Source organism: Triplophysa dalaica, chromosome 4 (genome assembly GCF_015846415.1).
Source record: "Triplophysa dalaica isolate WHDGS20190420 chromosome 4, ASM1584641v1, whole genome shotgun sequence".
Lineage (NCBI taxonomy): Eukaryota > Metazoa > Chordata > Actinopteri > Cypriniformes > Nemacheilidae > Triplophysa > Triplophysa dalaica.
In genome coordinates, this window is record NC_079545.1 from 1273119 (window position 1) to 1298791 (window position 25673).

Below are 25673 nucleotides of genomic sequence, written 5' to 3' on the forward strand. Positions count from 1 at the left end.
GGACTTTAAACCATACTAGACCATGAATAAAGGTCTTATCTAACGAAACGATCGGTCATTTAAAAAAAAAAAAAGCTTTATAAACACAAATATTCGCCTTGCTCTGTTCTGCGATGCGTGTTCATGACTTCATGTAATACACTCTGAACATTTGGAGTCCATTGAAGTCCACTACAGTACACGGATAAAAATCCTGGAATGTTTTCATCAAAAACCTTCATTTCTTTTCTTTTTCGACTCAAGAAACAAATACATAAACGTCTTGGATGACATGGGGGTGAGGAAATTATCATGAAGTGAACGACTCCTTTAAGTTAACATGAGCACACGTCTGGACATTTGGACAGATCCAGTGCAGACCTGAAAGAGAGATTTCTTTGAAAAGAAAAAAATTATCAACATCCAAAGCAATTGATTGACAAACTAAGAAAAATGATGGGTTTTCCTGGACTGCTAACTCAGTATAAAAGTCTTATTGTACAAAAATTGTGGCAGCATTGCAACACAGCTAGCAAAAACATGTCCCGAGAACGTTTCTCTAACACTCCCATTACTCAACTCTTAAAATTGTATTTCTGAAAGTTTTAAATGTTCGACTAATGATGTTTAATTAACAAAGTTCGGGAGGAGCCGGAGCATATAACCAGCCAGCTGGTGTGTAATCAGCAATCACAACGTATACACAATCAGCCTAGCGAGCTAGCTAATAAATAGGGAAACCATCTTACCTGCTCGTTCTCCTAAGATTAAGCACCAACTCCTACGTTAGACGCTATGTCCGAGACCCCCGTCATTAACGACGCATCCACAGACCGCAATCCTTCAGCGCCAACGAGCGCGTCCCATTGTTCCAGCTCAGGGTCGGATTCGGTAGCTGATTCCCCGGCTTCATCACGTGGCCGCCAGCTTCGACGTTCCGCACCTCGCAAGGCCAAAATCAGAGGGGACACTCCATCACTTGTGCCAGAGAGACGTCCGCCGCCTTCACCGGCTTCTTCTTACACCTCCACGCACAACACGATCCCCGCCATCCATAAATGGACTGTCCAGGGCCTACGATTGGCTCTATCCAACGCGGACATCGAGTTCCATAGGCGGATGACCAAGGCGGAGCTTTACTGCCTCTACGCTTCTTCCCTGGCCGACACCGCCCCACCAAAGTCAGCTCCGCAAAGGAGCACTGACAAGCCGGGCACGGCTCGTGGTTCCCCCTATTCCCGGCCCGGGCAATCCACCAATGCGGCCCGTCGTGGCCGTCCGCCGGCAACCCGGCACAGCAGGCCCTCCGCGAGCGCAGGTACCGCCACGGATCTCCCGGACGCCTCAAACCGTCCGGTCGAAGTTTTCCAGCAACTAGTCCCTCTCGCAGTAGGCCAGCTCCAACCTCCAGCCAACACCACGCCAGCAGTAAACACTGCGGGCCGCCCAAGAAACGTCGGCTCACCAGCACTCGGAGCTCCAGTGCTATCCCACCCATTCCCTGCCCCTGGCTCTTGGCCCACGGCACCCCCATCGACCACTAGCGCGAGGCTGCCTCAGCTAGCGATGCAGGTGCCGGTCATCAGCCATTTCACCGCCCCCTTAGAAGCCGCCGCTAGCGCGAGCATGGCTCCGCTAGCCGCTCAGGCGGCTGCAATCCCCTCCCTTTTATCTCTCCGGCAGAGCAGATCAGGCTTCACATTGGCCACAGCGACAGCAATGCCAGTGCCAATCAACGCACCAGCGTTGGAACCGCCCCCCGTCCCAGGCAACATCAGGTCACAGATCTTGGCAGGTGCGGACACAGATCTTTATTTACTCCTCTCACCTTTATCACCTCCGTCAAACGAGCGACAGATCACTTACGGCGATCTGTCGCTCACGCTTAAAAATCAGTCACCCAACCACACCCGCACGCTTTCTTTCCCCGAATTCATCGTTGCTTTTTCCCGCTACACTGACGTGATCTGCACTGCGTTCCCTCATAGGAGACGCGAGCTGGGCGATTATCTCGCTATCGTGGCAGAGCTCGCTCTCTCCTATGGGGGCGCGCATTTTTACACGTATCACAGACTTTTCTCCGCCAAATGTGCAATTCGTATAGCTCAGTGGAACCAGTGCCCCTACTGGGGAGCATTGGACACTGAGCTGCATAACAGGGTTTTTCTGGGCGTCCGCAATATTACATGCGCGGTGTGTCGCTCAGTTGCGCATACCACATTAGATTGTCCCCTAGTCACTCCCTCTCTTCCCCCACGCTCAGCTTCGCCTCCCCAGTCTACCTGCTCTGTTCCGCGCCTGCCAACCCGCCCATTTCACCAAACCCAAGGGCAACCTGGCAATTTGGAGGCTTGTAGGAATTTCAACGCCGGAAGATGCGTCAGGCAGCGTTGTCGCTTCCTGCATGTGTGCTCATTTTGTAGCGGAGCACACGCACGAATCGTGTGCCCATTGTCTCAAACGCAGAATAAAAAACTAAAAAATTACCTTTCGACTCCCGTGAACATTTCTTGTTTGTCTTCAGAATTGTCCTTGCACCCCGACTTTCAATTCACTGACTATCTTCTGACCGGTCTCTCGAACGGTTTCAACCCCGGCGTCGTCAGTCTTCCGTCACACAGCTTAATATGCCCCAACCTCCAGTCTGCGCTCGCCGAACCAGAGTCAGTCGATTTCCTCATTAAAAAGGAGATCGACGCTAATTTCATTATTGGCCCCTTCGACGCTCCCCCTTTTCCTGCATTTCGGATCAGCCCCATTGGCATAGCGACTCGTAAATTCTCTGGAAAAAAGCGCCTCATTTTCGATCTCTCGTCACCACACGGCTCTACCTTCCCTAGCATTAATAGCCTCATTCCGATCGAGGAATTTTCCCTGCACTATCATAACATCGATCAAGCCATCACTTTAATAAAACATGCCGGTCGTGGCGCTTGGCTAGCAAAAGTCGACATCACATCAGCATTTAAAGTCATGCCAATCCACCCAGACTTCTGGCACCTTTTCGGCATTCGATGGCGCAATAAATTTTACTTTTCTGTCCGTCTCACCTTTGGCTGCAGAAGCAGCCCAAAAATTTTCGACATGTTGTCGGAGGCAATTTGCTGGATTCTCTCTAACAATTATGCAATTCCCTACCTTATCCACCTACTGGATGACTTTTTAATCATCTCGTCTCCCGACTCGTTTCCGGCTGCACATCTAGCAAAAGTCCAACAGGTTTTCAAAAATCTCGGCGTTCCCCTCGCCCCAGACAAAACTTCAGGTCCCAGCACGTCCATCGAATTTCTCGGAATTAAATTAGACTCGCTTAAATTCCAGGCTTCTCTGCCGAAAGAGAAAATCGATAGAACGATCTTGATCGCGTCCTCCCTATTATCAAATCCCCGCTGCTCAAAACGCGAGCTTCTGTCTGTTCTCGGCCATCTAAATTTCGCGATGAGAATAATCCCGCAAGGTCGCCCGTTCGTTTCACACCTCCTCTCTCTCGCGTCATCCGCACACGCTTTAGAGGACTCGTTATCCATATCCAGCTCCTGCCTCGACGAGCTGAGCCTATGGATAAAATTCCTCAGACAATGGAACGGCTTGTCATTTTTCTACAGTGACATGGCCTCTTCCCCCGTCGATATTCGCCTATTCACAGACGCCGCCCCTTCCGTCGGTTTCGGAGGCTTTTACCAAGGCCGTTGGTTCGCGTCCACCTGGCCCCCCCAGGTTTTAGAGATCCCTTATGCTTTAGCATCCTCAGCTCTCTTTGAGCTATATCCACTGGTCGTCGCAGCATCCCTATGGGGAAAAGAGTGGTCAGCTTCCAGCATAATCGTGCACTGTGACAACGAGGCAACTGTTCATTGTATTAACAAAGGCCGCTCCCACTCCCCCGCCATAATGCCGTTCCTCAGACGCCTCATCTGGATCTCAGCCTGTGACCAATTCATTCTAACTGCCAAACACATTCCCGGATCAAAAAATCAGATTGCTGACGCCCTTTCTCGTTTTGCCTTCCAGAAGTTCAGGCTGCTGGCACCCGAAGCAGATCCTTTGCCAACACCGGTACCTCCCTATTCGGAGCTGATATTCCAGTTAACCACCCCCTAAAAACCCTCATCGATGCCTCTCTAAACTCCATCATCCAAGCCGTCTCCCTCAGGACCCTCCAATCTTATCTAACTGCATGGAAAAGCTTCAAGTCTTTTCACCTGGCATTCAACATTCCCTTTCCCGATTTTTCTGTCATCACCATCACCTCCTTCATCTCCTTCCTAAACTCTTCAAAAAACCTCCAGGCCAGCTCAATTAAAGGCTACATGAGTGGAGTCCAGTTCTTCCACAAACTCATATTCAATTCTCCTTCCGCAGCCATAGCCAGCTCCCAAACATCTATGCTTATCAAGGGCATTCAACGTACCCAGCCTGCTCGCCAGGATGCAAGGCAACCCATAACCCTGGATATATTGACCAGATGCATTTCCACCCTTCGTAAAGGATACCACTCCAAACACGTCGATCGCACACTCGACACCACGTTTATACTAGCATTCTTTGGATTTCTAAGATGTTCAGAAATTTCCACAACATCCATTTTCAACCCCCTAACCCATCCAACGGTATCCGACCTGTCAGTAGTCGATTCAGAGACTATGTCATTTTCCATTAAACAGAGCAAGACGGACCAAACCAGGAGAGGACATTTCATTTACATATTCAATCTCCACTCACCAATTCAACCTTATCAGACCCTCCTAGCCTACCTCCACTTCAGGAAATCCCAGACCACAACCACATCGGATCCTCTATTCGTCGACGAGTCTAACCGCCCAGCTACACGCTTTTGGTTCCAAAAGCACCTCAAAGCTGTCCTGCTCCTATCCGGTATCCCTGCAGACCACTTTTCCGGCCACTCCTTCCGCATAGGCGCAGCAACCACAGCAGCCCAAAAAGGCCTCTCGCACTCTCAAATCCAAGCACTAGGGCGCTGGACATCGGAAGCTTTTAAGAGCTACATCAGGTCCGATCGCTCTATCATCAGGGAAGCTCATCGAACCCTCATTTCCAAGATCATCTAGAGAATTCATACTTCACACGCATGAGTTCGAACATCCTCCATGCCAGCCGAAATCTCACTTACAGGAGATCTCACCGCCGATTCAGCCGGCTCAGGGGCCAGTGCTCAAGTCTCAGGCTCTGCAGCAGCAGTTTTAACAGCAGGAGTCAACATCGCAGCAGCGACTACCCTGGCAGAGACCAACACTACGTTTCAAGCAAAGAAGCCAGCGTTGCCACAGCAACAGCCTCAGCCAAGGCCAGCTTTCCCATTTCAAGCATGGAGCCAAGTGCGGCAACTAAGAATCATCCACAGAAGCCTATGCTTCCGTCACAAGGGCTGAAGCCAGCGTCGCAGCAGTGACCACCTCCACAGAGGTCAGTAGTTCCATCACAGTGCCAAAGCCAGCGTCGCAGCAGCGATCGCCTCCGCAGAGGCCTGTGCTTCCATCTAAGGCACAGAAGCCAGCATCACCGCAGTGACCGCCTCCGCAGAGGCCAGAGCTTCCATCTAATGCGCAGAAGCCAGCGTCGCCGCTGCGATCGCCTCCGCAGAGGCCAGTGCTTCCATCTAATGCGCAGAAGCCAGCGTCGCCGCAGCGATCGCCTCCGCAGAGGCCAGAGCTTCCATCCAATGCGCAGAAGCCAGCGTCGCCGCTGCGATCGCCTCCGCAGAGGCCAGTGCTTCCATCTAATGCGCAGAAGCCAGCGTCGCCGCAGCGATCGCCTCCGCAGAGGCCAGAGCTTCCATCCAATGCCCAGAAGCCAGCGTCGCCGCTGCGATCGCCTCCGCAGAGGCCAGTGCTTCCATCTAATGCGCAGAAGCCAGCGTCGCCGCAGCGATCGCCTCCGCAGAGGCCAGAGCTTCCATCCAATGTGCAGAAGCCAGCGTCGCCGCTGCGATCGCCTCCGCAGAGGCCAGTGCTTCCATCTTATGTGCAGAAGCCAGCGTCGCCGCAGCGATCGCCTCCGCAGAGGCCAGTGCTTCCATCTAATGCGCAGAAGCCAGCGTCGCCGCAGCGATCGCCTCCGCAGAGGCCAGTGCTTCCATCTTATGTGCAGAAGCCAGCGTCGCCACAGCGATCGCCTCCGCAGAGGCCAGTGCTTCCATTTTAAGTGCAGAAGCCAGCGTCGCCGCAGCGATCGCCTCCGCAGAGGCCAGTGCTTCCATCTTATGTGCAGAAGCCAGCGTCGCCGCAGCGATCGCCTCCGCAGAGGCCAGTGCTTCCATCGAAGACGTCAAAGCCATCGTCACCACAGCGATCGTCCCTCAGAGGCCAGAGCTTCCATCTGAGGCATCGAAGCCGGCGTCGCCGCAGCATTCGCCTCCGCAGAGGCCAGTGCTTCTGCCTCGCCTTCGGCCATCTACAACTTTCCACGAAGCAAGCATCACAGCAGCAATCACCACAGCAGGAGCCTCCATCAGGCGCTCTGCTACAGCCGGCCCCCGCCTTCAGTTGCCTCTTTCCAGTATCAGTCTTAACAACAGGGGCATGAAGCAATGAAGCAGCGTTCATTTGGATAGTTCCCGAAAACCCTAATATTACAATCTCTCCAAGCACTACTGCCAGCACCTCCTAGATTCATACTTCTCATCACTGCATTGGGCACCCACCTTCTTTTATCTTCTCAGTCTGAACCATCCTCGGGGGAACCCCTACCCCTTTCTCGTCCCATAACGAACAACATCTCCCAAGGAGCCCTCATCCTCTCGTCTCTACCTTAACACAGGCCACGCCTCCGCAGCGCTTGGCATCATGTTGGGGGGTATACGTACTCCGGCGGCTGTCCCACTTTCTCGCTTTATGGGGGTGTGCTCTGGGCTCAGACCGGTTCCGAGCTCGGCGCACTCACCCGTACTAAGGTAGAGTGTTTCGGGCTCGGATAGATCTGGCGAGCTCGGAGCCTGCTTCCCGGACAGCACGCCAAATACGCATAACCAAGCTTTATCATTATCCCTATCTATATCACTGTTATCTGTGTAGGTGAACTCGTGAAATGATGTTTAATTAACAAAGTTCGGGAGGAGCCGGAGCATATAACCAGCCAGCTGGTGTGTAATCAGCAATCACAACGTATACACAATCAGCCTAGCGAGCTAGCTAATAAATAGGGAAACCATCTTACCTGCTCGTTCTCCTAAGATTAAGCACCCCTCCCCCACCCCGGCTCCTCTGCCAAGCTCATTATCCTGCAGGAACCCGGGGGGTGTGCTCTGGGCTCAGACCGGTTCCGAGCTCGGCGCACTCACCCGTACTAAGGTAGAGTGTTTCGGGCTCGGATAGATCTGGCGAGCTCGGAGCCTGCTTCCCGGACAGCACGCCAAATACGCATAACCAAGCTTTATCATTATCCCTATCTATATCACTGTTATCTGTGTAGGTGAACTCGTGAAACAATGTAAAAATAAAGTTTTATAATTTTCACTGAGACGTATAATTACTGAAACAGCATTGAGAGCGTGAGTCAAAGTTCCCCGTTGGCACAAAAACAACCAGAACACCCTAGCAACCAAAAAGCCATGCCCTGAAACACACCAGAGCATCACGGTGTCTAATATTGAGAAAATGAAGGTGGGCCGTGTGTCGTTTGGCACTTTCTGTGTGTTTGGGCGGCCCGTGTGACTCACAGACAGACAGACCGATGATCGTGACACAGCCGCAGAGAGGAGCTCCTGATGAAGGGCTCTGGACCCGTCGGGTTGGCAGAGCGACGGAGGATCTCCAGCTTCGGCTGAAGGGGGAGGCGATGTTTCCTTAGCAACTCAAGCTCAATTGCTGCTATTTGCAGTGTTGAGATTTCAAGAGAGGCGACGATTTAAATGAAAGCTCACGCAGAGCTCTTTCCTTGGAAACACAGTCTTCAAACACTTCTGACATATCTGATGATTGCTTCCAAGTTTTATAAATGTGAGATGGTGGTCTAGTGGGTTAAACCACTGAACTGGTAAATCAAAAGGTTGCTGGTTCGATCCCAGCAGCCACCACCAGTGTGTCCTTGAGCAAGACACTTTACTCCATGTTGCTCCAGGGGGATTGTCCCTGTAATAAGTGCACTGTAAGTCGCTTTGGATAAAAGCGTCTGCCAAATGACTAAATTAAATTAATTAATTAAATTAAATATTTCCGAGAGGAATGTTTGAAAGAACCTAGGAGTGACTTACAAGAAACAAGCGACAACAAAATCTTTAAATTGATAAAGTGTTTGACCCAGATGGACTTCCCAGAATCTGAAACGGTGGTCATTCAGAAACACATCCGACCCGCCACACACATCTGTAGTTTTAGGCCATGACTCATTTCTTTAGCCTTGAATACTTTTGAAAAAAATAAGACTTTCACGTCTTTCACATGACAACGGTATTATTGGGCCTAAAGATGCAAATGTTTGAAAACGGATTTGAAAGTTCAAGGTTTTAAAAGCAGTTAACTACAGCTATCATCTCTGCTTAAACTACCAAAAATGTAAAAAAAACTGATGTCATGAGCATGTGTACGTGTCTTTATGTATACAAACTATGGCCGACTCAAGAATCCCATTTTATAAACGCATCTCCAGCAAAGAATGTCGTTTAGTGTTAATGCCCCCAGATTATTGAATTCTTTAACCATATCACTCCATAACTCTTCTTCCATCTTCAAAGCATAATTAAAAACATACTTGTTTGAAATGAATAATCTTGCATCTTGTCGTGTATATTTGTGTGTTTGTTTTAAAATGTATTTTGGCTTGAAAGTGCTCATTGTAAAGCGACCTTGAGCTTGTGGAAAGACGCTATATAAAAATAAACTTCTATAAAGAGTTGATTTACAGTTTCTTGACAAACTGACATTGCCAACTACTGTCCTGGCATCCAAAACTAAGTGATCAGTCAATTCTGCAGATCCGTGTAAAGCAGTGGCTCTCCACGGGGGTCCCAGTTGACTTCCAAAGGGACTCAAGATGACCAATCATTTTAAATGAAAACATGAGCACTAAAATACATTTAAACACTTTTATCATGAACAACCCTTTTTTCCAGATAATGTGAAGCGCTACAATATTTTTCTTGGTAGAAATTTGGTATAAAGTTTATGTGAGTTGGAAGGAGCCAATGAAAATGATCGAGTACAGGGGGGGTCTTGGGACCCCCTGGAGTAAAGAGGAGCGCTTTGAGAACGTTGTCGTCTGGATGTCGTCTGTTGGTCTGGGAGTAGTTATAACTCAATTCTTTATAGAAAAAAGGAGAAAATTAAATCTTTTGTGATTCTTCCTTTGATGGAGAAACACGTCACATGAAACATGTAAATGAACACAAGAGGCAATGAAGTATCATTTCACCAGCCGAATGTTTTATTTGTGGTTGCAATGACACTGGCTTTATAAATCTCTATCATCTGTCGCACTTGCTATCTTAGGAGATACAGTGAAAATGATCAAATACTTCTCATAAAACTCCTTACAAGCAGTGTGCATCCGATGCGAAGGGTGACCCCGCTAATCCAGATATTTGTTTTATAACGATGCGTATCCTTATATAGCTCCAAGGTGCACATATTTACACAAAACCTAGTGTTTTTATCTTTTTTATTCTTGCTTTTTTTTAAGAATCATATATACATCTTTTAACCCGGCGGCCTGCTGCCAGGGAAACGGTTTGTCTACGTTCGACCCACATTCTTACGTCAGCCGTAACTCTTACAGTCAATAAAATTAATGTGGAGATCAATCCATCGTCTTTCCGGTAAAACTTATCGGTAAGATAAGCGGAGGAATAAAAAGAATTCAACATATTGCACTTAAACCAGGACGACTGCGGAGCTGCACGGCGGGGGGCGGAGGCCGAGTGCAATGGACAAAGCAACAAGTGAGATTTCTAAATAAATAAGTACATTTTTGTACAAGTCAAGCACGTCTTAGCAACAAATCTGGAGACAGATCCTAACTGACCCCGTGGCCTATGAATCAATGGAGTGCGTCAGTCCATAAAAACAACATCTTATGTGTATAAAAGAAAAAGAAAGCAAAAACAAACAAGCTTCATAGTGCCATAATGTCCTGAGAATACAGTCTCATCCGATCTTAAAGTGGAGCTACGATGAGTTGCCTATTGGCTATATAGAACGCAGCCAAGCATGTTTTCTCTGTGCAGACCCAGTGGGTTTGGTCCGTTCCTCTCCAGCGTTTATTCATGTCTTGTGCCGGGATGAAGAGAGATGACGTTTCTCACGCACCGTACATACGCCCAACACCGCAAAAATGAGACGTTTGCGATACGTCCGTGAAGCTGGCCGTACCGACGGTGCTTGATGCACAACAGTACCCGACTGTCTTTGTGTCGTTTTCTCCAGTACGTGAGGAAATAAATGCGATGCGAATGAGAATAACCCCCGTCGGGTCGCTGCGTTTGTAAACACCGCCCTCTCTTGACTCGCCAATGGACAGAGCGGGTGATGAGGACATGACGCTACGTGAAGAAATCTTTCCCATGCTACTTTCTACTGTCTCTCTCTCTCCATCATCTTACGAGGAGGAGGATGTCGACATGCTGCTGGACTTCTTTTGGTTCACTAAGTCCACGTAGAGTTCTGAGCGCATGAAGCGAGGGTACGAGTCTTTCTCCATCAGGCCGTATATCCTCCTCTGGGCCAGATCGAAACAGGAGCGATCGATGTTCTGCAGGTTCTCTTTAGTGTGCTCTCGAGTGTACGAATCCAGATTCACCTGCAGGACACACGACACAACCACATCACACATCACGGCACACAATCTTTATGTGTTTCGGTTTTTAAAATACAGTGTTTTTGATGGGTCAGTCTGGAAACTGTGAGAGGTTTGATGCGGGGATGAACAAACGAACAAAGTTTGAAGTAAATGCAACGCATGTTAGGGGATTAAATGAAATATAGCCCTAAATATGACTGGAAAAACTTGAACTAGTAATATTAATATTAAAAATATTAAAAAATAAATAAATAAAGACAATAATAATTTAAAAATGAAGCCAAAAATGAACACAAAATATTTAAAATATTAATATTGATAACACTACAATAAAATAACTATTTTTGTAATGATTTGCTTCTAAACAATACAAAACATGTCGGTTGCTTTAAATGACAGTCTCTCTCTCTCTCTCTCTCTCTCTCTCTGTTTTTCTTTGTTTGTTTGTTATATTTTTGTGGTATATACGTACATCTTTATGGTTTTAGATCTTTGAATAATATAAAAATGGTAGAATAAAGTTGTGTCTCTCTCTTTCTCTCTCTCTCTCTCTGTTTCTTGGCCTGAAAAAGCTGCAAATTGTCTCACAAATCAAAAGTCTGACTAAAGCAAACTAAAAACAGCTCGGCCTGAAATAAACTTGAGCTGGACTGCTGGAAAGAGCTGCTCATCTCATTCTGGATTTCCAAGCTGCTTTCCAAGTTTGAAACAGAAAGCCTGAAAACACATGTGCTGGAGCGGCAGGAATTCATTTGTGAGGAATGATGTCATTTCCTACGAATCTCATTCCACACAAAGACTCTTTCCAGCCCTGCGAGTCTCATGCCAAACTATTGAACAAAGTTTAAAGCCCCATTGACAAATGAATATGTTGGTGATATTGGGTTCTGATGTGTTGGATGTGGATATGTATGCGGGACATTAAGATATCTCAATGCAGTTACACGCTCACCTCCTTACATGACTGGATGGCGATGTATTCTGCAAAGATTTTCTTGGCTTTGGATGCCATCTTGGACTGCGATTTAACTTTCTTGTAATCCTCGCAGGCCAGCCAGAATTCCAGATTCTCCTCGCTGAACTCGGTGCGCAGGAAAGCTCTGAACGCGGCCAGCCCGTCTGATGGAGGAGAGGGTAAAAAGAGGCAGAGAAGGGGGAGATGTTATTGGAGGGATAAACAAAGGGAACCATGGCGACGGCAGCCTCCACTGAAGAGAAGAGCGCCAAACCTGAGTCATCGCATTAACATCACAACTCTCATTAGCTCCAGTCTTCTGAGACTCCATGAACATTACATGCCCACAATTATTTCCCTAATCTGCATCTCCTAATATAATTGTTTTCCTGATTCACTGGAGCCACTCGAGATGAAACACAAAAGCTGTACGCGTGACGTCCTCTAGCGCATCTGCGGCGTGTGTTAAATGGGTTAATGCACTGCAGTAAAATCATAACGTGTGTTGACTTTCATTCATTGCATCTTTACGTCATCTGTATCGCCATCTGTTCTGCACATATCAATTAAAGTTTCTTAAAGGGACGGTTCACCTAAAAAAAGAGACTTCTGTTATGCTTTATTCATCCTCAATTCATTTTAAACCTCTGTGAGTTTCTTTCTCCTGCGGAACATAAAAGAAGATATTTTGAAGAACGTTGACGGTCAAACAACACTGAACCCCACAAACCCCTGAAACATTTCTCTAAATATCTTCTTTTGTGTTTCACGGAAGAAAGCTACACACAGATTTACAACTGCACAAGGAGAAATGCATGATGACAGAATTTCCTCTTTTGGATGAACTGTGCCGTTATATGACTAATCTGGATACAAAAGCAGCCAGAAATAAAAAGGAAGGACGCGTGGCCTCTTCCGCACCTTTCCGTTTCCATGAGAAACTGCTGATAACATACACATCACTTCAAGCAAAAAGAAAATGCAGATTTCTCACTCGTCAACGTCACCAGATTAAAAGTTGAGCTGCTTAAAGTCAGAATATACGAGTGACCACCAGGAGGCTTTTCTCTTCACATGGTTGACTTCATCTCACAGAGCTTTCATTCGCTGACCAACACCAGCAGGTCAAATCAATACAATCCCAATCTGTCATTAAAATCGCATCTCTTAACATTCAATCACATTTACGAAAACAAAAAACTTTGTGATAACCCAAAGACACATTTGAAGAATAAACAGATCTTACATTTGTGCATCAGAAGCTTGTCTAAGGATTCGCCCCACTTGATGGCTTCTTCGGGAGTGGGCCTGCAAATGAAAGCAGAGCGGTTTTTCAGCAAGCCCATGTCTGTCAGGTTTCTCATTGTGTGACCCATCCGCACCGTCAGCTTCTCTCTCGCTCTGGAGTGTGTGTGAGTGAATGAGGAAGCCTCTGTTGGACCGCCTCTTTTATACTCTGTGTGTGCAGAGGAGGGGGCGGAGTCGGGCTCCACCAATAGGATGGTGTGCTAGACGTAGGCTCCACCCTCACCTTCTCTCTCCAAACTCAACAGTTCAAATCTGCAGGTTTACTAATGTTTTAATGAGAGATTTTATGAGAGAAGTTTAGTTGTCATTTAAATGTTAAATGAATACAGAGATGGGTACTGTTGTGCACACACGTCGAGAAAGCTGATCAAATAAAAATCTGTATTATTTGAGATTAACATCTGATTAGTATATCTCGCATCTCACATTTGCATGCATTTAGAAAAAAACATGCATAATACCGAAACACGCCTCACATTTTGATTATATGTTGTTTGTATAGCTAAATAAACGTGAAACGACAATCTGAGCATCAATGATCACAATACAATGCAAAACAAGTTTGCTCAAATTAAACGTTTGAAAACATTATTGTTCACTAAAATCATAATAAAATACTGACCTAAAATGATTCTTAAAATAAATCTTAAAGTTGCCTCAAAAATAAAGTGAAATTAATTTAAAGGACTAAAATAAAATTAATTAATCTTGAATAGCAACATAAGTGACAAAAACATATGGCAAAATTGCTAAAATTTTAACTAGAATTAACACAGAAAAATTTAAAATATTAATAAAACTAAATCAGACGAAAAGCTAAATAACTCAGTCACAACATCTGGGAAATATTTTATGTCTTTGATTTAAATATTTTTAATCTAATCTTTAATGCATATTGTCCTCTAAAATAGACAGATCTATATGACTAAAGACCCAGTTCATTTCGGTTTAGTCAAATTAAAGGGATAGTTATGCCCAAAATAAGAACTCCTTCATCATTTATTCATCCTTGTGTCACAAGAGTTTCTTTCTTCTTCAAAACACAAAAGAAGATATTTTGATGAATGTTAATAATCAACCAACACTGCTCTCCATTGACTTTCATTATTTAAACACAAAACCACTGAGACATTTCTCAAAATATCTTCTTTAGTGTCACATACAGATTTACAAGCACATGAGGGGGAATTAATGATGACTGAGTCTCTTACTTTAGTGTCAATTTCCACATCTAAAAATGTTTGTTTTCTTCTCTTGTATTTCTCAGTCCGTCTCTCGGTTTCATCCCACACACAGGCATCGAGCCACCAGCTGGATCACGACCCAGGAACAGGCGGACATAACACAAATGCGCACACACACTTACTTGGCAGACTTCATGGTTTTGTCGAGTTTGCCGGACGGGCTGCTTCCGGGAGACTCAGTCCTCCTCCTGAGGAATGCCAGCCGGTTCTTCATGTCTTTGGCCCTGGACAGAGAAACACACAAGAGAAAGAGCTGAGTCCCGCTGAAGATCATCACAAATCAAACCCACAAATCAAACGCTGTGACAAATCCAAATCACATCCACAAAGTCAAACAACATTCTGTACATTTCCTCCTCGATCAGAAGTTATCCAAGCTGCGGCGATGTTTGAAGTTCCTCGTAGAGAAATGCGCTCCTATCTCCTGCCGGTCCGGCGTCTTAGCGGATGAGTGAAGGGAGGGATGTGGTATTCTCCACACCATCGCTCCTCTCTTCAGGTGCCACCAGGGGCCCCAGAGGCGTTAACCCAAGGCCGATGGGCCCGGGGGACCGCCGGAGAGTACAGCTGCATCTCCAAATCTCCTGCCTCCCAAAATCTGACCCTTCACCCCCGGAACCACGTCTCAGGAGATCCACGCCGAGTCTCCAGACGCCCGTCCTCGCTCCGCCTGACCTCACGTGCCTTTTCTGGGAGATCAGACCTCGCACGGCACCCATTTCCGCCCGCTAATTTCCACTGCGGCTCATCTGCCCTCATCAGCTGCGTTTGGCCTCTCGTACCGCAGGCGCAAACTCATTACCGCACCACAAAAAGAAACTGGATCCCATTTTTGGCGCTCCCAGGCCACCGTTTCTAAATAAATCCATCTTCCTGTTCTCTCAACGAGCCTTCCAAAAGGCCATGGGCTGATCTTAGACCAGCAGTGGTGCACGTTTAGTGCGTGATTCATGAAGGAATATACCATTTAAAAACATACCGTAGTCAACACAACTTCTGTTTAAATAACAGGTTTTACCCATTAATTTAAAAATGATTTTGTATATAAATTAACAGTTTTTGCTAAAAACATGATATTAAATTACAATTACGACTTAACAAAACAAATCTAAACTAAATTTCTTCTAATTTAAATGTAAATGTGAAAACGGACTAAATATTATTATACTTAACACTTAAACTAAATGAGAATTCAAAAAGAGCACAAATTATTATTTTTTAAAAACGAAAATAAACCTATAATAACTCTACCAATATGAAGTATAAAAAAGAGCTTGATAACATAAATTATTGTTAATTGTTATTAAGTAGTTGTTATAGAAATTTATTAAAATATTTAATTTATGTTTATATATAAATATTTATAATATTTTATAATGTATAAATAAATATTTAAATAAATATATACATATGTTTATTTATTTCCTTAAAGAGTTGCACTAAAACTATATGTTGTGTTAAAACTTTCACACATATTGTCCAAGGCCACTTGTGTGTATTTCAACAGACATAATGAAGTTTTGTGGTTAATCATCAGAGGAGGTTTTGTTAAGTATCTGTCGAGTGTGCAGGAAAGCGCAGGCGAGCGGGGACAGGACAGGAAAAGGAAGTCTGAAGTATTTATGACGATGTTGTCCTGAGGGCAGAATTCCCCTCCTCGTGCAGACCAGCCTCCAGACTGACCAAACGCTGACTACATCAGCAAAAATAAAACATTCCTTTCATACCGGCGTTTTAAAAGTGACCACGGACCCAGAATAGTGTCACGTTCATGTGAGTGGCATTAAAACCTCATGGTGATGATGATGATGATGAAATGTTAGTCAGATGGTGTGTTTTAGAAACTTACCAAACCATAATATAAAAAAATGAAAAGGATATAAAATCCTATAGCACATTACACACAGAATATAAAGCAAAATCTTAAACTCAATAGATATTAAGGTTTATTTATTAATATTAATTATTTGACTAAATGTTAACACCCAAAAACACCTTTTTCAATTTTGTAATTAAATAAAGCGTTTTAAATTTAGTATTAGCCTGCATCTACTTCTGTGTGTTTTGAAACTATTTTGAGGCTGTGAAAGGGAAACATCATCTGGTTTATATTTAGCTCTATGAAATCTGCCAAGAGCTTTAACATGAACATCTCTTATATTGGATTCTTTGGCAGCTGGAGAAAAATGCAATGAAACCTGCATGAGGTCTGCTGAGATAAGAGTTTCTGAAAGCTGGAGATAAACTCACTCCAACACGACACTCAAATACAGGATAAACCGCACACTTTCAGATGGATTTCAAGTTATCTGTGAATAAAATAACACAGAATGTCTGAAAGTAGGCCATATGAAAACACACAAGGCAGAGGAACAAAACATCACAGTTTTATTTTAAAGCTCTTGACACAAACACAGCAGTGAATACGAGCAATATGAAGATATCTTCAGAGGACAGAATCTCATCAGTTTATGAGTGCTTGACAGAACTACATCTAACAACAGCTCTGCAGACACACAAGTCTGATCTCATACAGATGTCACAGAACAGTTGAAATCTGAATTTAGACATTTAGTCAATGTCTCCACCTGCTGGACACCATCATGATTGACACCACTGTGTGTGTGTGTGTGTGTGTGTGTGTTTAGGTGTGTGTGTATGTGTGTGTATGTGGCACAGGAAACATATTTCCTTTGGGAATGCGTGCAGCGGTGTTAAGATTCCTCACTATACTGTGAGCTTCAGTCTGACTCTCATTCTGAGCGATGAAAAGTCATGCTACTGAACATATTCTACAATACTACCAGATTATTAATGTCAATATATGAAATAAAATTCTCATCCAGAGGCTCGGGCTGCATGATCGTGGGTTAAATGACAATCATGATTATTTTGCTCAAAATATTACTTACTTTTAATAATCACGATTATTTTGTCAGTTCAGGACTTCAGTATTTTTATTAGATCTATACTTTACAGACAATGAATATGTGATGATCTGCCGCCATTGAACTATTTCAAAGCACACAATCAATCATCTAAACACTCCACCACAGATTTATTTCCTGAAAAGTGGCAGTTTAAAAGATAAACTGCGATGAGTTTCTGAGCTTCTTTGGAGTTTTGTGCTTGCATTTAAAACATTATTATCTCAGCGATTATGCTCAGTTAATTGTGAGAAGCAAATACGATTAATTGTGCAGCTCTGCAGAGACTTACGTACACATCTCTGCTCTTACTGACAATGCTATTCATGTTATCAGCCCCTCAGATCACCTTTCAACCAACAATCCAACAACTGTTTCATGAACCGATGCATTCACGTCCTACATTATTGAGTCTAATCCTGCACCTTATTTTCCCCAAAACAAGTCAATTTACAAAAGTAAACTGGATTTAGACATCTTTCCAAACTCCAAAACCTAGACTGGTACCAACATTTGTAGGATGCAGTTAGAAAACATCCTGAGCTAGAATCCATTCGTCTCTTCATTGACTGTAAAGTATTACTGAAGAAACAGATTTTGCATTTAAATGACCTGTCTAAAATATCAACGGTTCTAGGTCTGGCTCAAACCACTTCAAAAGAATTTCTCAACAAATACACGCAAAACCAGTGAGCATCTGCCATTAAGTTGGCAGTTCGCAATTTCAGATTTTCTTCAGACCCTCTGGATTTTGGGAACTGTAGAGTTACATAAACATTTATATACAAATCTGAGATCTCCAGTAGCCGTTTGATAGCGGAGAAAAGTTTCCTAGCTCTTCAACAACTTGGAGTGGGCCCGAGTTTCAATCATCACGCCTCAGCGCCGATGTGGACCCCTCATTTAAAGAGCTAATGATGGAGGAGGAACATCTGCTGGCGAGTCTCAGGCCTGTAATCTCCCGCCCTCGCTGGATCTTATCACGATGCTCTGATCCGGCTGCGTGAACCCGACAACAGACGTCTCCCCCCCGCACGTCCTGAGAGATAGAGGCGGAGCGGAGATGCACGCAAGCTACAATTATCACAAGGCTTTGCCAATTCCCATTCTGCTCGCCTCACATGACGCCCATAATAGAGTTCAGCGCTATTCCAGGCTGTGAAACCAGGACGCTTGCTGTGGGAAACACATTTCAAACGTGAGCACCTGCAACGACCTGCACTGGGAGCTGCTCCGGGTTCACATCACGACACATCTTCAAATCACTAGGACGGAGATTGAATAATGCTTGACGTTGCCTTAAATAGTCATACGTGTGTGTAGTTCAGTGTGTTTGCATGCATCTGCTCGTGTGTGAAAGCCAGTCCTGCAAAGCAGCTTGGATCTCATGAAAGCGGTCCATGAAACATTCAGCATCTCATGTTAGAAAGATTCTTTATTAATGTACTTTTCATGACACGTGAAACACATTTACACTCACCACACACGTATCATTCTATTTACATTTATTCCTGTAGCGTTTATCACAAGTTTGCATTGTTGCAAAGCAACTTTACATAAAACACACTTCCGAAGAACAGACAAAAACAGTATAGAAATAAAGCGAAGGAACAGAAATATGATGAAATACGGGCATTATTGAAGAGCAGTGTAGCACATATCATCGCTGTCCTTCCAAAAACCTCGTATGTGTCCAAATTGGCTTTTTAGAAGATTACATACCGTGTTGTTAAAGTTGACGGCACTTTTTAATATTTTTTGTTGTTTGGATATTTGTAAAATCAAGTGACAAACGTAAAGGGTGAGTAAATAATGATGATAAAAATCGTGAAATATGAGGATGCAATGTTTTAGAAGGACTACAGCGATATAATAATGTGTGTTATGTTGTGCCATTATTCTTCATAATAATTATCTTTACTGTAATACAATGACTTCACATAAAATAAAGACAACACATCAATTAAACAATAATGTATTCTGTAAATATTTGACCTATATTGTTTTGCATTACAATAATGAGATTAACATTTACATTTCAGTCATGTGAAATGAGCGTTACAGTCATTCAGGTATGCACACGTACATTTCTTTCATGGTTTTAAAAGTGATTAGCATCGTTTGTGTAAAAGACATCTTCTATTGTTTTGTTTTGTTTTGTTTTGAGGTCAAATGTGTGTTACGAGCATCTTAACAGGATTTCACAGAATCATGCAACTGCTTTTTTTGCTTTATCCAAACAGAAGAAAATCAACACTGAAATCTCACAGAAAGTGCAGAGAAACACACACGACTGCGACACTTCAACACGACTCTTCAAAGTCAATCGTTTGCTAAGAAGAAAAACTCTGAACAATAAAACGCAGAATGTGAAACAGAAAAAGTCCTGGTCCCGGACAAACCTCTGGAGATCTGAACTAAAGCTCTCTCATCTAATTCTGTCTTTTCCAAACCCGAGTCTGTCTTTCTATTTCCACCTCCCTGTGTCCCTCGTCTCATTACTGAGAGAAATCTCACAGCAGCAGAGAAGAACGTCTCATTCTTACCTTTCCAGGTACTTCTCAGAGAAATCCACCATTGTGTGTAACATGAGTGTGTGTGTGTGTGAGGGCTCAGGACAGAAACATGTTCCTCTGACCGCAGGGAGAACACTCTGCTGCTTTATATAGCACATAAACACAAGGAGGAGGAACTAGCGTGAGCCAATCACAGGACAGATCTGTACTACTGTACACTGTTGTGTGTCTGTGTGTTTACATCGTGAGCACTGTTTCACATACAGTCGCAATGTACTTTCAACACAACTCTGTTAAAAACATACTGACCCCTGACGTTCTGCTGTGGTATGCTGGACCTGTCTGTCTGTCCATCCGTCTGTCTGTCTGTTTGTCTTTTCCTACTATCTGTCCGTCCGTCCATCTGTATGTCTTTTCTATCTGTCTGTCGGTATTTTCTGTCTGTCTGTCAGTCCATCCATCCGTCTGTATGTCCATCTGTCCGTTTGTATGTATGTATGTCTGTCTGTCTGTCCGTCTGTATGTCTGTCTGACTTTTCCGTTTGTATGTATGTATGTATGTCTGTCTGTCTGTCTGTCCGTCCGTATGTCTGTCTGACTTTTCCGTTTGTATGTCTGTCTTTCCATCGGTCTGTCTGTCAGTTGTTTTCAGTTGAGTTATAAACTCTTTTAGGTGTCCAGCTGTTGATGTTAGATGAGCGCTGGTGTCTGTTTTCTGTCTAGTCTGCTGTCGTAAAGCAGGAGTTTTTAAGGGGGCACAGAGTGCTAAACACAGAAACATGTCCTGTATGTACAAATACTTAAATTTAAAGCAATATTATAGAGAATATCTCTTAAGCATATTCAAAACATCACACAAATTATTGCAAGAATTCAATTACAACATTTTCTGATTGATATATGAATATTCTTATTTATATTCCCTTAAAAAAAGATGTACATTTTTAAGGTAAATGCATCAGTCTGGTTCACTTTCAGAACAAATATCTTGTACACAATTGTACGCAGCCTATAACTGATATAGTGTCTTCATATAGAATCGTGCAACTGATTAAAAGATGCCTAACTGCATGCAAAACTGACTGTTCAAAAATCTGTGTGAATGGGCATGACGCCTCTGCGTGTGGGTCATTATTTGTTTATTCATGTATCCTCATAAGCTCCAATAAAATCCAAAACTTCCTCTTCACCTCCATTGCGCCAAGTGTATAAAAGAGCCCCTCATCTTTAATGACGTATGTCTAGGCCCGAGGGCAGGACTATATTGACTATCCAACGGCCAGGCTTGCAAATCATCAATTGTCAATCCACATCAATTGTGAAAGAACAAAATCAAACCCTGGCATAAGATTTTCTCATTCTAGAAGCCATGACACTACAATATACATCACAATTTGGAAGAAAACACCAACGCAACTTCTGTGGCATGTCGACATAATATTAAGATGAATGCTGCTCTCCAAACTAAAACATACCCCGAAGCCATGTAAAATCTGATATACAAATATAAATATAACAAATCACTTTGTGTTGATTTCTGTAGGTAATGTAATATGCAATATCATCTATAATGTGCCGCAATAAAATATTTTATCTTGGTATTTGTTCAAAGTCTCACAACAGTGTCTTAAACAAACTGTTGTTATTATGTCCAGTTTGAGCAAAAAGAACAAACTGTGCATTGACAAAGTTATTCACCTCTAAACGTAACAAAACATCGTGAGGAGTGTAAAACATAAAATAATGAACTTGCACAATAGACGCATGCGCATCCATGTTGTGCACCAACGCAACCCGGACATGCATGTGTCATGGTGCTCTCGTAAACGCACGTTGTAGACTGACAGGGAAGAGAAGAATATGTTGATCAAAGTCGTTGTTTTGGTTTCTTTTGCGCGCATGAACTCTCCTCGCGTCATAAAAATTAAATTGAACCACTATGATCAGATGCATCATTTTCATGACGTCTTAAGAACTTTTCTGGACCTTGACGGAGAGGATTACCATGATGTCTATGAGGAGGTCTGGAAAGCTCTCCGAGGTTATCCAAAATATCTTAACTTGTGTTCCGAAGATGCCACGAGGTCTTAAAACATTTAGATCGTCATGTGGGTGAGTAAAAAATGACATAATTTAGATTTCAGGTTGAACTAGCTCTTTAACTGCAGTGTCTAGGAGAAATAATTGAGATGTTAAAGAGATCTCGTCCGTGATTTAAATTTTAATGGGGAGCTGGTTTAATACTGTTACACATCTTCGTTCTGATCAGTTCTGTTATTCCAGCTCTTGCATCATACACAGAAACAAGGTCAGAAGAAAAAAGTCTCGACAGTAAATCACCACACCGCTGGGTTTCATTTGTAGGTGCAAATGTAAGATGGCGCGTAATTCGCTTTAAAGGTCTCCTGCCACATAATCTTTCTCATTGAATGCCTTTAACGTATTCTCTTGTAACCAAGAGATTATGGTATGTGGGAATACAGAGCGTCATTTGTATACTTAAAGACATAAAGTTACCATCAAACCTGTACGTGTTTCTCTCTTCTTCAGAATACAAAAGAAGATATTTTGAAGAATGCTGATTCTCAACAACACTGAACTCCATTGACTTCCAGAGTATAAACACAAAACCTCAGAGACTTTTCTCAAAATATCTTCTGTGTTTCACTGATGTGATGATTCTGGTTTACAGATACATGAGGAAGAATAAATGTTACTTTTTTGGGGGGGGGTAAACTGGCCCTTTAATGAAATGAACACTCCCCATTGGTCTAAGAGGGTAATTTTAAAGTGTTTACTATTTGTGGAGGGGCAAAAAATCAATAAATCATTTTAAACTAGCCCTTATAAGTCTATGCTTTACCGGATATTCTTCAGAATGAGTGTACAAACAGAATACAAATCCCCTCTCTCTCTCTCTCTCTCTCTCTCTCTCTCTGTGTGTCTAATGATAGCACAGCTGAGATTTCCTTATACAGTATAAAATAATGAAATAACATCCTGACATTGTGTGATCCCTGCTGACCTTTTACAAATCGCCACACGATTTTCCAATCTTTCCGACCTTTCCGAACAGTGCTTCTCAAGCTTTTCAGATCAAGAACCACCTTTAATAAAATGAGTTTTTCCAAGTACCACCTAATGACCGCCAAATAAAACCATATGAATAAACACTTAATTAATAGTAGAGCTGTGAATCTTTATCTCTACAACTCGTCCTTCGATTCTAATCATGTTTTTCAAGTTAGTCAGCGGTGATAGTCGACACAAAACACGTTTCTGTGATAAAAAAGTATAAAGGGCTCTGTAAATGACTCTTACAGGGTTTTGTTTTAATTTGCGGGGACTTTTGAAAGACTACAAACCTATATTAAAGACAAACAATGTCGAAAGAATATTTAACACAGAAGATAAATAAATATATGTATTCTTAAACATCAAGAGAACAGCTGTATATAACAAACAGAGACTAATGCTGGGTTCAAACCAAACGCGAACAATCGCATTACACGCTCTTTATTTCTCGCGGGAATAGTTCGTTAATTTTGCGTGATTGACACAGATTTGTGGCAATCGCATCGCACGATAAATGTCGATAGGCGTCCTTGCATTGACTTTGTGTGTTATTTCCAAGTAATTCATTCCCGTTTGAGGTGAACCAAGTGTTACACTTTACTGCAGCAGCGCTTGTCAAATTGACGCGTCAAAAATACATTGCAACGCGCGCTTCATTGATTTAACCTTAAGTAGATGCAGAAAAACAGCTTTACACATACATATAAACTTAATTTGCACGCAGCTCGTTCGAAAGAGAGAGAGAGACTCACAACCGAAGTTGCGTCACGCGCCTAAGTTATTTCCACCACCAATGATCAATAACAATCATTCATACAACTATTTTAAAACAGCACATAGGCTGAGATGTATTCCGCATTTATCAAGTATGTATTAAACATTTGAAATTGTATTTAAACATGAAATGTAAATTTATGTTTAGAGTTTAAGTTTTCTGTCGTGTCACGTACCATCTGGGTCTCTTCGAGTAACACAAGTGGTACAGTTTGAGAACCACTGGTTTAGAAAATAAATACACGGAGCCCGTCCAGATCTCTGCTGTCATGTTTTCTGTTTGTACAGTAGATGTTGAATTATCCAGAACAAGAACGTCATTTACACCGTGATCGTTTGCATTTCTTTTATCAGCTGAGAAGTGGACTCGCATCTATACTGAGAGTGAAAACAGCTCCTGGAGTTATTCACATTTATTTTTCATAGCATGGTTTTGAGCTCCCGGTCATTGAAGACACAGAAAGTGTTTCCTTAAACAAATAAGCGGCTTCATGTTTACAGAAAAAATTTACATGCATCTTCTCTGTGGAACACATTAAATTTACAAGAAGTTTAAGAATGATCACCAGGGTTTCAGCGAGCTAGAGGTTTCACACACCATCACAACCTCACACCAGCTGTGTGCATTATTAACAGAAGGAAAAGCAGTCTGAGGCGACGCTGAAAAGCAGAACCTTTGTCCTGAACGAAAACAATGAACAAACAAAACCCAATCTAATAGGGATTGAAGAAAATGAGGGGAAATACAGGACGTGTTTAGAAAAATAGCTAAGACAAACCGGATACTATCCACAGGATAGATCCAGCTGTGACCGCACACCTGTTCAATACACACACACACACACAAACTAATGATGTGATTTACACTTTACATTTAAACACATTCGGATTAAAAGGTTTGTAAGGTCAAGAGAAACATTTCACTAAACTTTTCAACGATTGTGTGTGTGTATAATTCAGCTCATGATAAACTCAAGACAACACATTAATGAAGTCGAAACAAATGAAAGCAAGAATCAGATATCTGCACAAACTCACACAAGTTAAACACAACTTCTCTAACGCATTCAACAACAGAATCTAGACACTAGAAAATGATCTTAACCATTTCGTCCCTCTATAGACCACTTTGCAAGACATTAAAACGGAAGCATTTCCGGTTTCATATTTTATGTATTTACTTTTAGTATTTTGCTTAAATCTTACATGTCAAATCAAATTGCAAAGATATTTGTTTAACATTTTAAATCAGTTATAAATATTCTGTTGGTTGTATTTTCTTCAAATGATTGTTTAACTGAAACTGGAAGTCCTTCCTACCCTGAAGAGGTCTATAGCATTACTGTTATAATGTGATATGGACTCTAGATTCATTTATAAAAGTTCATAGTCATTCATTGGTGATGAAGCAGGTGATGTTCACAGTCATTAAATCAGAGGGAAGGAAGATGTGAACAGAAACGGTGTGATTGTAAAGATGTGCTAAAGACTTTTGTTGTTTTTAAAACTGACCTAATGGTATTTTCAATCCCCTGAACAAAACCTTAAACCATGACCCTTATACAACTCATTTAATTTGTATTGCTTTCACAACAACGTTGATAAGAAGCTCTAAACGGCTGTCTAAGTAGACAGCACACTAGAGAGTTCACAAGCTACAGGTTCACATGCTGTCAATCATCCACCTTCAGTCTTTTTGAGGTTCAACTTTACCATGTTTAGAAATCTGACAAAACAATTAAAATACGGTTCACATGATGAGACTCTTGATTCAACTTTACACTTAAAAAAAAGGTGCTTTACGATGCCATAGAACAGTGGCACACAAACTGGGGGCCGTGGCCACCTGGGGGGGCCCAGGATGGATCCGGGGACCACAGATTTTGTGGCATTTTATGAAATATAGAAATTTATAATAGATTTTATGCCAACAAACGTAAGAAAAATCAAGACACGAACCAAAAGCATTGATGTTCCAGCACTAAAGGTGCTTAAAAGGTTGTTCACAGCGATGCCATAAAATAACTGTTTTTGTTTTTGAATTATTCAGTCAAAGGTTCTTACTTTTTTATAATCTGAAGATTTTTTTTTCTTCAAAAAGAACATTTCGTTAAACAGAAAGGTTCTTCAGATGTTAAACTCTCTA

At 42.8% G+C, this 25673-nt stretch overlaps 2 protein-coding genes across 3 annotated transcripts in view; one reads left to right on the forward strand and one right to left on the reverse strand.

Moving 5' to 3' along the window:
• The first annotated feature begins 774 nt into the window (after positions 1-774).
• Positions 775-4458, forward strand: LOC130419349 (uncharacterized). The gene has a single exon (XM_056746008.1). The coding sequence runs from the start codon at positions 775-777 to the stop codon at positions 4078-4080; it is 3306 nt and encodes a 1101-aa protein (XP_056601986.1). The 3' UTR covers positions 4081-4458.
• A 4876-nt stretch (positions 4459-9334) lies between these two features.
• rgs3a (regulator of G protein signaling 3a) overlaps positions 9335-25673 on the reverse strand; it is a 47891-nt gene continuing 31552 nt past the window's right edge. For both annotated transcript variants that reach the window (XM_056745979.1, XM_056745978.1), the window contains exons 4-7: positions 14358-14459; positions 12930-12991; positions 11681-11847; positions 9335-10728 (exon numbers count right to left, since the gene is read on the reverse strand). In XM_056745979.1, coding sequence (XP_056601957.1) covers positions 10528-10728; positions 11681-11847; positions 12930-12991; positions 14358-14459 — 532 coding nt within the window. In that variant the 3' untranslated portion in view covers positions 9335-10527. The remainder of the gene's footprint in view (positions 10729-11680; positions 11848-12929; positions 12992-14357; positions 14460-25673) is intronic.

Excerpts from the sequence above, each read along its gene's own strand:
- LOC130419349 (XM_056746008.1), top strand. The coding sequence starts at position 775 with ATGTCCGAGACCCCCGTCATTAACGACGCATCCACAGACCGCAATCCT.